This window comes from Periophthalmus magnuspinnatus, chromosome 18 (genome assembly GCF_009829125.3).
Source record: "Periophthalmus magnuspinnatus isolate fPerMag1 chromosome 18, fPerMag1.2.pri, whole genome shotgun sequence".
NCBI classification, from domain to species: Eukaryota; Metazoa; Chordata; class Actinopteri; order Gobiiformes; family Gobiidae; genus Periophthalmus; species Periophthalmus magnuspinnatus.
Window position 1 is genome coordinate 19,604,751 of NC_047143.1, and position 17,527 is coordinate 19,622,277.

General features: G+C 43.4%; 1 protein-coding gene across 1 annotated transcript in view; it reads right to left on the bottom strand.

Annotated features, from left to right (window-relative positions):
- Positions 1–17,527, bottom strand: part of capn1 (calpain 1) — a 38,111-nt gene that overhangs the window by 11,352 nt on the left and 9,232 nt on the right. Inside the window, exons 4-5 of the mRNA XM_033983203.2 lie at positions 15,675–15,793; positions 3,300–3,433 (exon numbers count right to left, since the gene is read on the bottom strand). Of these exons, the coding sequence (XP_033839094.1) occupies positions 3,300–3,433; positions 15,675–15,793 (253 nt within the window). The remainder of the gene's footprint in view (positions 1–3,299; positions 3,434–15,674; positions 15,794–17,527) is intronic.

The following is a 17,527-nucleotide window of genomic DNA, read 5'->3' on the forward strand; positions in this document are numbered from 1 at the left end:
TTAAAATAGACCAGGATTTCATGCTGTCTCAAAATACTAGTTAAAATAAATACTTAGTGTAGGGATAGTTACATCTTTTCTTCTCAGTTCTGATTCTCTGTTGCCCTGTTTTTAAGCTTGAAGGCCAATTTTGGATATCCAACGATGACTTTCCCTCTCAGCTTGCAAAGCAATGTGGCATACTCTATTCAGTGTAGTGAAGACTGCAGTGAGCGCTATATTAGAGACACAAGACAGCCACTCCATAAGAGAAGGTACCAACACCATCACAAGAGTAGCTCAGGACCCCAGTCCACTGTGCATCTACTTCTGAAAGCCACTAACCGCCCCTTTGGCTAAGATCTGTACCCCACTATCTTCAAAGAAAAAAAATGTCTTGAGAGAGCAGTTAAAGAAGCATTTTTTGTTAGGAAAGACAATCCATCTTTGAACAGGAATGGGAGCTTAGACATCATCTATCTCCTATTTATAACTCTATCCTCCAACCTAAATCAAAACAAGGAAAAGAAAAGCAATGGCTAGTGTGCAAATAGGTGTGAGAGTGTCCATTAGGGGACTGAATGACTATGCAAAATATGACTCAGGTACAGTTCACAATGTAGTTCAATAGACCTAGCTAACAAACAGAAACAGTACAGAAATAGGTCTGTTAGATTCAATGTAGTTAGCTCCTCCCTTCAGATAGATATAAGGCAGTGTCCACCAGCAATCTGACCATAACTGAAGAAGCTGCTTGGATGAGCAGCAAAACATCTTCACTTTATAAACTTTTGTCCATTTGACAGAATTTGACTTTTCTTTTGCTATACAGAGTTGTATAATGAGACAACATATGTTGTTGTTTGCAAAGGCCTTTAATAATTGCAGTGTTACATTAGATTGTGATTAATTTTGCAGCTCTAATGGCTAAGAAATGGCTCCAAGATTTAAAAAAAATATATGAGATGTTAAGTGCATATATTTTAGAGTGAAAAATACAGATCGTGCATTTAAAAAGTGTATGGATAATTCTTGATTTTATATTTTATAAATTATTAATTTTGCTGTCAGTTATAAAATCTAAAAGAGTTTTGCTTGGATACAATACAAATACTAAATTCATACACAAATTATTAGAAGTTTGCCATTGTGACCATTTTCCAACAATTTACAAATAAACTAAAACATCTTTGCATTGTTGTATTCTTATTTTTATAATTATCAAAGTTAATCTAGAAGTAGTAGTAGTAGTAGTAGTAGTAGTAGTAGTAGTAGTAGTAGTAGCAGCAGCTGTATTAAAAGTGAACTGAAAAAAAAACTCTTTGCATGGTTGCATTGTTATTTTATAATCAGTAATAGTAGTAGTAGTAGTAGTAGCAGCAGCAGCAGCAGCAGCAGCAGCAGCAGCAGTAGTAGTAGTAGTAGTAAAAGTTGTAATTGTAGAACAAACAGTAGTAGTAGTAGTAGTAGTAGTAGTAGTAGTAGTAGTAGTAGTAGTAGTAGTAGTAGTAGTAGTAGTAGTAGTAGTAGTAGTAGTAGTAGTAGTAGTAGTAGTAGCAGTAATAGCAGCAACCCATATAAACCTTGAATCTGAATAGGGAGATTGTATTAGACACGGACTATATTTATTTATGATGTTTACATTTGGGTGGCAGAGTACAGCCCTGTGTTCCTATGCTTTACACTGTTCCCATATATGACCAAAGTCTACACAGCTACAGCTGGCTAGTCCCATTCACGCCTATTTCTCAGTACTGTACTGGACTTGTCAAATATTTCCACTAACAATGTATCACTTTAACAGCTCTTAAAATACAGAGCTGTTTTTAAAAAACAAGTAACAAGTCTTGAAGATTTAAAGCATATTCTGTTTAGTCTGAGGGCGTGAGATATAAATGAAAACTATATAATAAATCAATTACATTCACAATTAACTTTAGTAAGCAGAACATTTTTGAACATTCAATCCAAAATGATTATTGACATACTGATTATGGCCTATTCAAATTGTCACCTCAAATTTGGCTCAATTATCAAATTGCAAAGGCTGCAATTATTTAGATGACAAGATGTACTCTGTAAACAAAATATCCTGTTGTACCAGTTAGACCTCTACAAATATGTTCTGAAACACATGAAATTCTTGGATTGGTTTATATTTCAGTCTTCTCTGAAATGTTTATGCTCCTAGAGTTGTTTATGTGCCCTTAACACACAAAAATCATACTTTTTAAATGCAAATCTAATCACAATCTCAATGTTAGTCCTACTCTAGTGCTGACAAGCTACTATAACTTTAAAGTAGATTTTGATACTAAGGAATAGACCCGATACTCAATACCGATTCCAATGATATGAAATGCTATTTAGACAATAGAATGTCTCACCACACACTACAGGATAAGTTGTCTAATTTAGGATCCAACTTTGCTTGGTCAGATTGCTGGTGGACACTGCCTTATATCTATCTGAAGGGAGGAGCTACTACATTAAAACACACCTATTTGTGTACTGCTTCTGTTTGTTAGCTAGGTCTATTGAACTAGATTGTGAACTGCAACTGAGTCCTATTTTGCATAGTCATTCAGTCCCCTAATGGGCACTCTCACACCTATTTGCAGTCCACAAACCTTCTTCTTCTTTAAACTTCTTTAAAAAGTAAAAAGAGGAGAGTAGTTGTGTCTGTTTGCATAAATCCACAGAGTGCATATATGGGCGAAGCTGCTGCTACAGTAAACACAATTCTACTTCCTGTGTAGTTTATTACCAGCATTCTGTGCATTAAAAGCATTTATCTGAACTATTGCACCACATGTCACAAGTAATAATAATGCAGTTTTGACCTGCATCTAAACAAGAAGTGCAATGCTCTGATGCACTGTGCGATCTCTCTGCTGCCATATCTGTGTTGCAGTCTTTACACTTCATGATCATAAATCATTAAAATTTCACATGATTCTCCTCATTACTAGGGTGTGCACTTTTTGCTGTACATAAAAAAATGCTTAAAATTCTGTTGTGTGTGACAAGTTTTAGTTGTCCAGGAGGTTCCATAGTGATCCATGGGGTGTTATACATCTTATACAGCTCAATATCATTCTAAAGCTATTCAGGAAAGGTTAATTTCTATCCGTGTGACTTTTTTAGTATCGACAGCTGCTCAGATTAGTATTTTATTTCAATACTGGTTTTAGTATCGATTAGTATTCGATTTTCGATACTTTTGACAACCCTATCCAACCCTGGATTTTCTTAAAATTACTTTCTTGCTGTTTATACATTTATGTCCAGAGATACACTGTTCCGTTATAATGACTCACTTTGCATAGGCCTTCTCCAGCAGAGCACTCCAGAACTCGGTACCTTCGGCCGAGTGCACAAACAGGAGCTTTCCATCTTTCACAGGGAGACGGTCATCGATCACCATATCTACCCACTCTCCGAACTGCCAGAACTGGAATCAAAAACAAGATAACATATGTATTAAAGCAGTTACACTGATTTAGGAAAGCAGTGTAAGCAGCAATGTGTAAAAAACTGTCATGAGTTATTGTGGTACCTGGAATGTTCCTAGGTATGGCATTAAACTTATCTACCAAAGTGGGATGCTTTTATTGAAAAACAAACAACTTGGAAAAAACTTAAGCAGACTTGCACAGAGCTCCACAGATCTGACCAATTACGGTGCCCTCCAGGGGACGTAGTGAGAATTAAAAAATATTATTTGCAAGGGAATGCAATACTTTTGGGGAACGTAAATACAAATGCAATGTGTCTGAATGTTTGAATGTTCACACTATCCCCTACTTAGGGCAGTAGCCTGTTTATTTATTTAACAAGATAATATAACTGTATTAATCAGATAGCTTGCTACATAAACAGATGGCATTTGGGTGCTGGTAGAGTAACCAGCCACATTTCCACATGTTTGGAATATGCTTCTTTGTCTGGATACTCCGATCTCACCAAAACATACTGCCACTGATTCCCTCTCGGCTCCCTTCTGTTTTGCATGTCTTTACCTGCATGGAGATGTTTGTTCAGGCATTGCATCTGTTGGATAGGCTATGGTCATAAGAGACCATCACACTAAATCAGGTTTGTCCAAACTCCAATTCTTGTTCAGTTAGTCATTTCCCTTCTCTATCAACCCGACACTGTGTCTGTGCCCTACCCTACGCAGAATAGAGCTGAAAATATGTGAAACCCAAATTGCTCCAACCCCACATATCACAAATGTGCTTTTGCTTTTCTCTGATTTTGTGTTTGAGCAGAGCAAAAGCACTTATCTCCATAAAAACAAGCAGGTGATTCTTACAGCCCAAGTTCAGGTCAGATTTGTACAGAGGCGACCCCGCTCAGAGTAAGAATGTTTTTCATGCTATTTTCAAGGCTATTTTGAATAAATATAAAAAGGTAAGTTTAATGCCATACTGTGGAACAGTCCAGCCAAAACAATAACAATAGCAGAAGCAAGCGATTAGGAGATGTCCCACCAAAAATGTTATATAAGTGCACCTTTAAAAATGTTTGGTATATCATTTGTAACATCTTTGTAATAGGGAAACCATCTATCTAATAATCAATATACACAATAGCAAACTCTGTACTTGCTATAAGGGATGGGACAGGATCTCATGAGATAAAATTGCCGCAAGAAAGTGCAGATTTTTTTTCATGTATTTGGTTCAGACAAAAAATTGGTTACATGCTGATAAGCTTTAGCTCTCCAAAATAGCAGCATTACAGTGACAGAAAAATATTTCATAAAATAAAATTTTAAATTACGAGGCCAAAACTGTGAACTGTATTTCACAATGTATTTATTCTAAGTAATGTAAAAATCTTGTGCTGTTTTATTCTCATGGACACAATCTCGTGTCTCGTCTTGTCTTGTGAAATTTGTGCCTTGTCCCACCCCTACTTGTTATTGCTAGTAAGACGTCACCTCAGTAATATTAACTAGGGCCTTTCAAACAAATAATTGCAAAGCACATTCAGTGGAAAAGGCTGTAGGAGTGTATTCCTCGAAATATATCCTGATTTTTACCCTTCTCATTTTAGTCACCAGAGGGCGTCCAAGACCATCAAAACGTATTATGACATACTATTGTAACTACTCATTGACTACACCTCTAAATGAATTATCTTTATGAAGAAACCACCTGGAGTTAATTGCATTGGTGAGAGAGGTCATTTCCAATTAGACCACACCATTATGCATTCTGGGAATTTGATGCATTGCCCTTGTATTAGTAGTGCACATTTTATCCACAAATGATCAAAATTAGTGCATATTTAATATATATAGTAGTAGTAGTAGTAGTAGTAGTAGTAGTAGTAGTAGTAATTGCTAACTAATTTAGGAGTTTTAACATTTTCCTTGATAATAATATAGTATTTATTTATAGCACAAAACATGCAGAGAAACATACAGCGTATGTGTGTGTGTGTAGGGGTGTGTGTGTGTGTGTATGCATGTAGGGGTGTGTATGTATGTATGTGTGTGTGTGTGTATGCATGTAGGTGTGTGTATGTATGTATGTGTGTGTGTGTGTGTGTATGTATGTATGTATGTGTGTGTGTGTATGTATGTATGTATGTATGTATGTATGTGTGTGCATGTATGTATGTATGTATGCATGTATGTGTGTGTGTGTGTGTATGTATGTATGTATGTATGTATGTATGTATGTATGTGTGTGTATATGTATGTAGGGGTGTGTGTGTGTGTGGGGGGGGGTGTATGTATGTATGTAGGGGTGTGTGTGTGTGTGTGTGTATGTATGTATGTATGTATGTATGTATGTATGTATGTATGTATGTATGTGTAATAACATATAATATATAATTGCTTAAAAGAAGAGACACCTCCTTAAAATATGGACATAATGTCCCTTGTTCCTTTGACTAAAATGTTCCACAATATTACATTAAAATTCTCTGTAGAGAAGCAGGTGATGCTACCAGACCAAGATGCAGGCCAAATCTGTGGAAAAGTGACCCCACTCACAGTAACACTGCATGTTTTTCAAGGTATTTTGCCGCAATACAAACATTTAATGTCATGCAGAGGAACATTCCGGCAAAAGAAAAATCAGCATTAAGAAAATAAGGATTCAAACACTTCACCAGAAGATATTAAGTTATACTATACACAATCAAACCTACAAATTGCTTAGCACTATTGTATCCCATGAAATAAATTGTTGTGGCCTGTATTTCAGATAGGGACTTGACAAACCCTGGTGACTCATGTGTTTCTCAGCTCCACCCTGTCTTCACGCTAAATATTACCTAAAGATCTTACTGCACCGTCACCACCCTGTCTGATTACCTTCAGCTAAAATACAAATACAATTTTATCTGCAGATCACCTTATATCCAACCTTATCAAGAGGTCAATAATGTTATCAAATCAGCGCTTAGTGATAGAATAGATATGACATTTGTTCGTGTCGGCACGCTTAAACCTACCTCTCATCAGTCCTACTTTGATTAGTTCATCATATTACTGCATTATATTAAATACCATTTTCTTATTTAAAACATGAAACTGCTTTTGAGCAGCAATATATTTATTTATTAGAAACAAAACATAAATTTAAGCAGCCAACTTAAATAAAACAGTTGAATTTGTAAAATAATATAAGAATCTTAAAAACAAGCCTATCTATAGATCTATAGAATATTTGGTAAAAGTACTGAAAATTAAAATACACTTTTTTATGAAATCGATTTGAATTTTCCAAACTGAGGAACAGTCCAGCTTCATCCAATAATGTCATATTTTCAGTATTGACACATACAGGCACTATACCTGATTTTTACCATAAAACCTTTTTTGTCTTAAAAACATTTTTAAAAAACAGAACTAGTTGTTTGCAGTGGCAGTTAGTTATTCCTCATTTCCTCAACTTAAGAATTCAGAGCATCGCAATTATTCACTGTAACAAGTTTATGAGCACTTTTCACAACTCTCAGACACCAAAAGGGAGTTTTTTGCCATCACGGTAATACCTGTAGCAGTGGAGGAGAGCATCAATTACTCACAGACTAACACTGAAGCAGGGCTAGACTAGTGCAGAAACCACAAATCCAATAGATTATCAAGGGAACTGTCTTCATACTAATGTCTTTTAAATACTACAACAATTACTACTGCTTAGGCCTGTCACGATAACACATTATGAAGTACGATATATTGCTGAATAAAATATAGACAATAACTGATAATATTAAAACTAATTTATTATCAACAAAAAATATTCTAAATGTACAATATTGAACATGTACATGAAGTGCAATACATAATGCAAAGAAATTGTACATACAAAAAATATTGAACCCCACAAATATTGTTCCAGCTAAAATATATTGAACGATAAGTCGATATATATTATTTATTGTGACAGGGCTACTACTCCTACTACTCCTACAACTGCTACAACTCCTACAACGTCTGCTACAACTGCTACAACTACTACTACAGCTACTGCTAATGCAACTACTACTGCAACAACAAGGAAACCGCAAATCCAAAGGAGATTATTAATTAGAACATCTTCATACTATACTGTCTTTTAACTACTACAACTACTACTACTTCTACTTAAAAACTGATATAATACTATTACACTGCAGGATGGTCACAAATCCAATAGAAATTACTACAGGTCTATATCTATACTGTGTTTTAACTACTAATACTACTACAACTACTTCTATTTTCACAACTACTATTAGTACTTCAACTACTGCATCCATTACTTTTACTACTACTTATTTTACTACTCCTTTTACACTGCAGCAGGTAGGACTAGTGCCGTGTCAGGAAACAGCATAGATGCATGGACATTATTAAGGGGATGGGCTTTATATCCAATGCTGGACAGTGTAAACTCCTAGTATTAATAATTATTACAACAACTACTACTAGAATTTTTACAACTACAACTACCATTACTTCAACTACTGCAACCATTTCTGTTAAAACAACTAAACCACTATTACTTCTACTGCCACAATTACAATTGCTGTTACTATTATTTCAACAGATATTACTACTACTGCTTCTGCTGCTGGTACTGCTACTACCAATGACAAGCTATTTCTTTTGCTACTAATAATAATATTACTACCACAGTTGAAACCACACAAATTAAAATCAGACAAGTATGTAGTTGTAGTCTCTTCTCTTAAGCCTGTGTTGAAGATGACACATTTCACTTGCAAAGTTGCACTGTGGCACCTTATATAATTATGAAAATCAATAGTAGCACACTGAATGGGCTGGATGCTAAAATGACTGTAAATAATATTGTCATTTGCTTGAGAGACCTCCATGCATCTGTTCTATCTATAGCTCTGGTGCAGTCTTATTTGGCCTATTTAGCTGCATAGTTGTTTTCTTCATTGCCTCGACTTGCCTCCTCTTGTTTTTCCCCAATTGTTTTAGGGATTCCCAGTTTGTATCTCATAATCCCCTCCATTGCGTGTGACTCATCTACAAAATGTGATTAACTGTGCAGCTGTGGGAGAGTAGAAGAGTTTAAGACATGGTGAGGAGAGCCAAACAAAAGCGTGAGAAACGATGTCCTCTATGGATTTTGACAACTAGGGCAGGAGCAGGAGAATTTATATTGCACCACTGTTATTTAGTTTTGGAAGATAATGTAAATGAGGACTGCAAGATTTTGGAAGAAAAAGCAATTGCTCATTTTCTGAGTATTAGATTTATTTTTAGACATATATACATACATACTGAATGCCTACTTAAATATTTTACCGCAATACTTATTACTTCATTTTTGCTTGAAGTTTCTCCTACATTGCTTCCATGTTGAAAGATCTAGGACTAACTTATGCAGCATTACAATCAGGAAATGTGTTGTTGAATCTTTGCCAGGGGCAGACTGTTCCGTGTGTCTGTGTGTGAGGGACCACAGCGCCTCCTAGGGGTGAATTTAGCACTGCAGGCTGTTTCATACATTGCTATCCTCCTCCTCTTTCACATTTGCACACTTTACAACTTTACATTTATCCCTTTGCATAAAAATTACACAATAAATACAAATTGACTGACAGAAGTAAAAACTACTTACTACTACTACTACTACAACACAGTGAGCAACTGAAGAAGATGCATTGTGACATCTTGCTTATGCACACTAAACGACAGGACAAATAACTTCTGCTGTAATGTGTGATTTGAATATTTAAAAAAAATAATTGTGTTCTTTGCTTTCTACAGCTTTCCTGAAATGCCAAAAGGTCCATTAAGTTTGATTTACAGAGCCTAATAACAACTGGGTCCCTGTGAAGCAATGCAACCCAATATATTTTATTTATGAATGCAATTTAAAAACAGGCCCACAGGAAATTTCCTTATAAATTAGGCCTATTAATTATTTCTCCTGGGTTTCCTCATTGCAACAATATGTCCGTGTCGTAACGGTGCGGATAGGACCAAAGGATGCAGACCAGAGCAGTTTTAACAGTGTTTATTTACAGCGGTGAAAATGCAGTCTTTAAACAGGTCACAAGAGCAGGTACAGGAACCGGGGAGCGGGAGACGGGTCAGGCGGGTGCGGTGCAGGTAGAGGCGGGCAGGACAGGACCAGGACGGGGATAGAAGCAGGTGCGGTACCAGGGCAGGCGGATCAGACGAAGACCAGAGCGGGGAGCGGGTGACAAACCAGAGACCAGGACCGGACAGGAGACGAGACGAGCAGGAGACGAGACGAGCAGGAGACGAGACGAGCAGGAGACGAGACGAGCAGGAGACAAGACGAGCTGGAAGCGATACCGGGACTGGAACGTGGCGGCAGGAGCTGGGCGAGTAGAGGCAGGAATCTGGAGGGTGCATAAATCCAAATGAGCATTTGCCGGAAAGTACCATATAACAAAGCTTAGCAAGAAACATTCACGTTTTACACGCGGACGGTCTGGCACCGAGTGTAGACTGCCAAGCCTTCTTGTACTCAGCAGCCGGTGGTGGTGATTAGGCTGATGCACCCCAGGTGTGCACAGGAGGAGTCAGGCACTCCACCCAGCTCCAGACACACAGGTAGGGGAGGGGGAGAGAGCACGGGAGGACAGGGAAACTGACATCATGACAGTACCCCCCCCCTAAGGTCCACCTCCTGGTGGACCCCCAGGCTTGTCAGGATGAGCGCGGTGGAAGTCTCTCACCATGTCGGGGTCCAGAATGCGTGCCCTGGGCACCCAGGATCGCTCCTCCGGACCGTAACCCTCCCAATCGACGAGGTACTGGAGGCCCCTACCACGGCGACGAACGTCAATCAGGCGGCGGACGGTGAACGCCGGGTGGCCGTCAATGACTCGGGCGGGCGGTGGGGGATCGGCCGGAGGGCACAGGTCGCTGGTCCGGACTGGTTTAACCTGGGAGACGTGAAAGGTCGGATGAATCCGGAGAGACGGGGGTAACTGGAGGCGCACCGCCGATGGATTTATGATCCTCATGATCTTAAACGGTCCCAGGAATCGGGGGGACAGCTTACGGGAGTCCGTCTTCAGCGGGACCGTCTTGGCGGAGAGCCAAACCATCTGGCCAGGTTGGTATACGGGCGCCGGGACACGGTGGCGATCGGCCGTCGCCTTAGTGCGCGCTCCAGCCCGAAGAAGGGCCGCCCTGGCCTTCTTCCAGATCCGGCGACAGCGCTGGAGATGGCGCTGAACAGACGGGACGGCGAGGTCCCTCTCCTCCGTGGGAAAGAGAGGGGGTTGATATCCCAGCGATGCCTCGAAGGGGGACATACCAGTGGCGGAACTCACGAGGGAGTTGTGAGCATACTCTATCCAGGGCAGGTGAGTACTCCAGGTCGCGGGGTTGGCGGAGGCTGTGCACCGTAGGGCCGACTCCAGGTCTTGGTTGGCCCGCTCCGTCTGCCCATTAGATTGTGGATGGAACCCGGACGTGAGGCTAACCGTGGCCCCCAAACCGTCGCAGAAAGACCGCCATACCTGAGAGGTGAATTGGGTCCCTCTGTCGGACACGATGTCCACCGGGATGCCGTGGAGTCGGAAGACATGACTGGTCAGCTGGTCGGCAGTTTCTTTGGCTGTGGGGAGCTTAGGCAGGGCAACGAAATGGGCGGCCTTGGAGAAGCGGTCCACAATGGTGAGAACCACCGTGTTCCCCTGGGAAGGGGGAAGGCCCGTCACGAAGTCCAAGGCGATGTGGGACCAAGGGCGACGAGGAACTGGGAGAGGATGCAAGAGACCAGAAGGGGGTGAGTGGGAGGCCTTGGCCCGAGCACATACCTGGCAGGCGGCGACATAAGCCCGGGTGTCTGTGTCCATCGTGGGCCACCAGAAGCGTCTCCTGAGGAGGGAGAGAGAGCGACCGGCACCAGGATGGCAGGCGAAACGGGAGGCATGGACCCACTGGAGCACCTGAGACCGGACAGAATCGGGAACAAACAGTTTACCTGGAGGGCCGTTACCTGGGTCGGGGTCGTTGGTCTGGGCCTCTCGGACGGTGTCCTCGATATCCCAATGGACCGCGGCCACCACACACGAGGAGGGAATAATTGTTTCTGCGGTGACCGGGCTATCCTCCAGGGCGAACTGGCGGGAGAGGGCATCGGGTTTGACGTTCCGAGATCCGGGGCGGTAGGTGAGGAGAAAGTTGAAGCGGCTGAAGAAGAGGGACCAACGAGCTTGACGGGGATTGAGGCGCCTGGCGGACTGGATGTACTCCAAGTTTTTATGGTCGGTCCAGACGATGAATGGTTGCTCCGCCCCTTCGAGCCAGTGGCGCCACTCCTCCAAGGCCAGCTTTACGGCAAGGAGCTCCCGATCCCCCACGTCATAATTGACCTCGGCCGAGGACAATCGCCGGGAAAAGAAGGCGCAGGGACAGAGGCGGTTGTGGGGGTCGAACCTCTGCGAAAGCACGGCCCCCACTCCCGAGTCGGAGGCGTCGACCTCCACGATGAATTGCCGTGAAGGGTCGGGCTGGTGCAGGATGGGAGCGGAGGTAAATAGTCTCTTAAGCTTCTCGAAGGCTGTCTGCGCCTCAGGAGACCAGGCAAACGGCAAAGCAGGAGAGGTGAGTTTAGTTAAGGGCGAGATAACCCTACTAAAATCCCGGATGAAACGTCTATAAAAATTGGCAAAGCCGATAAATCTCTGGAGCTGTCTCCGGCTGGTAGGAACGGGCCACTCAGTGACAGCCTGGATCTTTTCAGGGTCAGCTCTTACTTGGCCCCGCCCCACAATGAAGCCCAAAAAGCTGACCTCCTCTGCGTGAAACTCGCATTTCTCAGCTTTCACGAACAGTTTATTCTCGAGGAGGCGCTGGAGAACCTGACGAACGTGCTGATGATGCTCCTGGGGGGACCGCGAGAAAATCAAGATGTCATCCAAGTAAACAAAGACGAATCGGTTAAGGAAATCACGGAGCACATCGTTGATGAGGGCTTGGAATACGGCAGGGGCGTTGGTGAGACCGAAGGGCATAACCAAGTATTCGAAATGTCCCAGGGGTGTCTTGAAGGCCGTCTTCCATTCGTCTCCCTCCCTGATGCGCACCAGGTGGTACGCATTCCGCAAATCCAACTTTGAGAAGATGGTCGCACCGTGGAGGGGCGTAAATGCCGAGTCCAGTAAGGGAAGCGGGTATTTATTCTTTACAGTTATATTGTTCAGACCCCGGTAATCAATGCAAGGCCGCAGGGATTTGTCCTTCTTAGCCACAAAGAAGAACCCCGCTCCCACGGGTGAAGTGGACGGGCGGATGATTCCGGCAGCCAGGGACCCACGGATATAGTCCTCCATTGACTCGCGTTCAGGTTTAGACAGGTTATATAGCCTGCTAGATGGTAGTGGGGCACCCGGCAGGAGGTCAATGGCGCAGTCATATGGACGGTGGGGCGGTAAAGAGAGGGCCTTGCTCTTGCTAAAAACCTCCCCCAGGTCGTGATATTCAGCAGGCACCGAGGACAGATTGGGGGTGTCTGGGGACGGATCAGCGACAGGAACGGACCTCCCGGCCGGAGGGAGGGCGGACCGAAGGCACTTGGCGTGGCAATCGGGACTCCAGCCCGAAACTCCGCCCCTGGCCCAATCGAAAACAGGGTTGTGGGCGCGTAGCCAGGGGTAACCAAGGACCAGAGGAGAAGCGGAGGAGGACAGGACATGAAACTGACGGTTCTCTTGGTGGTTGCCGGACAGAATCACGGTGACAGGTTCTGTGATGTGAGTGATGTGCCCCAGAAAACGTCCATTGAGCCCCTGGGCATTTAAGGGGCGTTCGAGGGGCTCCAGGTAGACCCCGAGCTGCTCCGCGACTTGGGCATCAATAAAGTCCCTCTCAGCCCCGGAGTCGATAAGGGCGGAAACGCATAAGGTCTCTGTGCGAACGCACAGGGTGGCGCTGAGCCGCAGTCTATTAGAAGAGTCCAGGATGTGTTGCTCGCCCACCAGTACTCCCAGTGCTACTGGTGGGCCCCCCCTTTTGGCCGAACTGGGCAAGTGACCACATAATGTCCGCGCTCACCGCAGTAGAGGCAAGCCCCGGCCAGACGACGCCTCCGTTGACGCTCCTCGGCCGACACAAGGGTCCTGTCGAGTTGCATGGGCTCATCCGGCGGGGGCGGGGCAGCGCGTGGCTCCGGCGGGACCGGTGACCGGCGTCTCTCTCGGCGACGAGCCCGTAGGCGGTTGTCTATACGGTGAGTGAGGGAGATGAGGGTCCGCAGGTCGGGGGGTTCGTCCCGGGAAACCAATTCATCTTTCAAAGTCTCGTTCAGGCCCCGCACAAACACAGCCCGCAGCGCGCTGTCCGTCCAGTCCAGCTCCGCCGCATGTGTCCAGAATTCAATGGAATAATCCGCTACCGTCCTGGAGCCCTGGCTGAGAGTCAATAACCGGGAGGCAGCATTGTCCTGGTAGTGCGGGTGGTCAAACACCAGCTTAAACGTGGACACAAATTCATTAAAATCCAGGCTATCCACAGACGTCTTCATTAGGCGCGCCTCTGCCCACTGGAGAGCTCTGCCCCGGAGTAATCCACATATATATCGGATCTTGGTGGCCCCCGAGCTGAAACGAGAAGGGCATTGCTGGAACATGAACTCGCACTGGAACAGGAATCCGCGACAGAGGTGAGGTTGTCCAGCATACGGCTCCGGATCCGTGCCTCTCGGCTCCGGGAGGCGTGGCGGCGCTCCGGCTGCAGCAGGCGGGGTGACGAGGAGCGCGGCCACCTGGTGGTTAAGCTGTGCCACCTGCTGGGACAATGTCTGATTTAGCTCCAATAGAGTCCGAATGGATTGTTCATGCTGACCCAGCACCGCCTCGGGGTGAGAGTGCGTGAGGCGGCGCGTCTGGTCCGGATCTGAGCCTGCTTGGTCCATAATGGCCAGACCGTTCTGTCGTAACGGTGCGGATAGGACCAAAGGATGCAGACCAGAGCAGTTTTAACAGTGTTTATTTACAGCGGTGAAAATGCAGTCTTTAAACAGGTCACAAGAGCAGGTACAGGAACCGGGGAGCGGGAGACGGGTCAGGCGGGTGCGGTGCAGGTAGAGGCGGGCAGGACAGGACCAGGACGGGGATAGAAGCAGGTGCGGTACCAGGGCAGGCGGATCAGACGAAGACCAGAGCGGGGAGCGGGTGACAAACCAGAGACCAGGACCGGACAGGAGACGAGACGAGCAGGAGACGAGACGAGCAGGAGACGAGACGAGCAGGAGACGAGACGAGCAGGAGACAAGACGAGCTGGAAGCGATACCGGGACTGGAACGTGGCGGCAGGAGCTGGGCGAGTAGAGGCAGGAATCTGGAGGGTGCATAAATCCAAATGAGCATTTGCCGGAAAGTACCATATAACAAAGCTTAGCAAGAAACATTCACGTTTTACACGCGGACGGTCTGGCACCGAGTGTAGACTGCCAAGCCTTCTTGTACTCAGCAGCCGGTGGTGGTGATTAGGCTGATGCACCCCAGGTGTGCACGGGAGGAGTCAGGCACTCCACCCAGCTCCAGACACACAGGTAGGGGAGGGGGAGAGAGCACGGGAGGACAGGGAAACTGACATCATGACAGTCCGCTAAAGACTACCATATCGACCATTACTTTAGTATAATAATCCATACATTTTTTTCCATATATTGTAGTAACTGTAGTTAATTTTAAATGGCTTGCAGTGGTCCAAAGCTATACCTCGCCGAATGCATTCCGAGCATTCAAATTATTCACACGATATATTTATGAGTGCTTCTCACAGCTCTCAGAAACCAGAGCAGAGTTTTGCCTTGACGGTGAAGCTAACAACAACTAGCATGCAAATGCGCACTCCCTGATTATTGGACAATAAAAAGCTTTATAAATACATGCAGATGGTACATAGTAGACATATTTTGACCTCAAGAGCTGCCTTTAACACTAACCCAGTGGCCAAATGCTGGTCTAAGTTTGGTTGGTAACACAGCTAATGCCATTTTGACCAGTTTTTGACAACACTACCTAACATGAACTATTCTACTAAAATGCAAAACATATATTTCAGTTGGATATGATTTCTATCAGAGTTGACATAATTTTATAGCCTTGACCCCATGTTATTGCTAGTAACATCTGAAAAAGGCACCGTGTAGTGCATCTAAACATTTGTCATATTGACCGTAGACTGTGCTCTTGTGTTAGAGGAAGTGATGTGCTCTGACCTGGAAGTGGAAGATGCCAGCGTATCCATTCCTGAAGTCCTGGCCGTGTGGGACCACTCTGTGCAGCAGCTCATCATTCAGAGTGAGAGAGGCGATAGCAGCCAACAGCCAACAGTCACCTGAGGACAGGGAACATTATAAACATATTTAACAAGGGAAAAGACTAAAGCTTAAATGGTGAACTATGTAACACCTGCTTGTCTCAATGGATATCTTATTGCTCTGCCTAGAATGTTCCACAGATCTGGCATATTACTTGGCTTCCACCAGAAAAGTTACATAGATCACCTTTAAGAGTATTTTAAAGTCTTAACTATGTTACTACGGTAATATGAAATAACATTTCTAACATAATGTCCAAGAATAACTTCATTGCAATGTAGCTTTATAGGTACTTGATCAATGAATATTATTTTAAGTACAATGTCTGACTCCCATACCCATGTCTAAAAATACCTGTAACTGCAACTGTCCCTCAACATAAGTGTTACCTATCAAATATATTTTATTGGTGAGAGATTGGTGAGTAAGTATTTGGATAACATGTACACACTTACTCTATACTATACAACAAATTTTAGCTGCGCTGTCCAATTCTGTCGACATTTCCGACAACTTAATGACCCTAAATAGCACAAAAATGTGTGAACTTTGCTCTAGCCTGAGCATTGACTCCAAATGTTTAACAATAGTTGCTACAAAACCAAATATAACTTGTAGCCAATTCCTGCTAAGTATACTTTTCCCATCTACACGAGGTCAAACAAGCACCAAATCATGTAGCAATAATAAAAGTTGGATGTGGTTAACAGCTAAGTGGAAAGTCTGCCTCATTAAAGTCAGACTTGTCCATTGTTTTTTCATAAAGTGCTAAGTGAACTCGGGTTGAACAACATTTTCCTTCTTTGAGGCAGAAAAGGCGTGGTGGTTCCTAATGCAGTGGACACGGCCACAGAATCTCTCTAATGTTACTGGGAAATCTCATAGGCATATGGTTAATTATGATCTAATTTAGGGATTGTTGATTTCTGTGTGAGGCAAAGGAAAATAAATATTGCACGAGTTTCTTGATAAAAAAATGAAAGAATTTGGTCTAGTTCTATGATTATCAAGAAACTGTTACCCAGATAATCGCTACTAAAACTAGCATTGATACTAGATACTCATGTGAGTAGCAAAACTGAAGAAATTAGATTCTTCATAGGACACATTTGGACCTATGTGGAGTTTTAAGGGACTATCAAATCATACTGAGTGATCATATTGTGCTGTGTTAAGATGACTTGACATTTTTAGGTTACTGCTGGCGATGTGTCTATGGAAAATATACAAGATACTGCTAGTCTGACTAAGTTGCAAAACTGTTTACAAATACATTTGACTATATTATGAAGGTTGTTTTAGAGAAGTGCCATTACAATTACACAATTATGAAGGTTGTTTTAGAGAAGTGCCATTACAATTACACAATTATACAATTAGTCCAAAAAGCAGAAGGTGGGATGATTTTTTGTTTCATATTTAATCATTTATTTAGGTTAGGTTAGGCTATTAAACTATTAAATTACGTAATCAGTTAAGCTCCTTTGCAGATATATGTAAATAGTAGCTACTAGCCAACAACAAATTATCAGCACCTGTATGACAGGTGCTGATCAAGACCTGAGGTGACATAGCCTTTTCTATGGCAGTGTCCAAACTATGGAACAACCTCCCTCTGTCTGTCAGATCCTCTCAGCCTTTAATGCCGTTTAAGACTAGACTGAAAATCCACCTCTTCTACCTGGCATTTAATACTAGCTAGACAGGCTATTTTGGTGTTTTATTGTTCTTTTCTTAGGTTCCATGTCCCC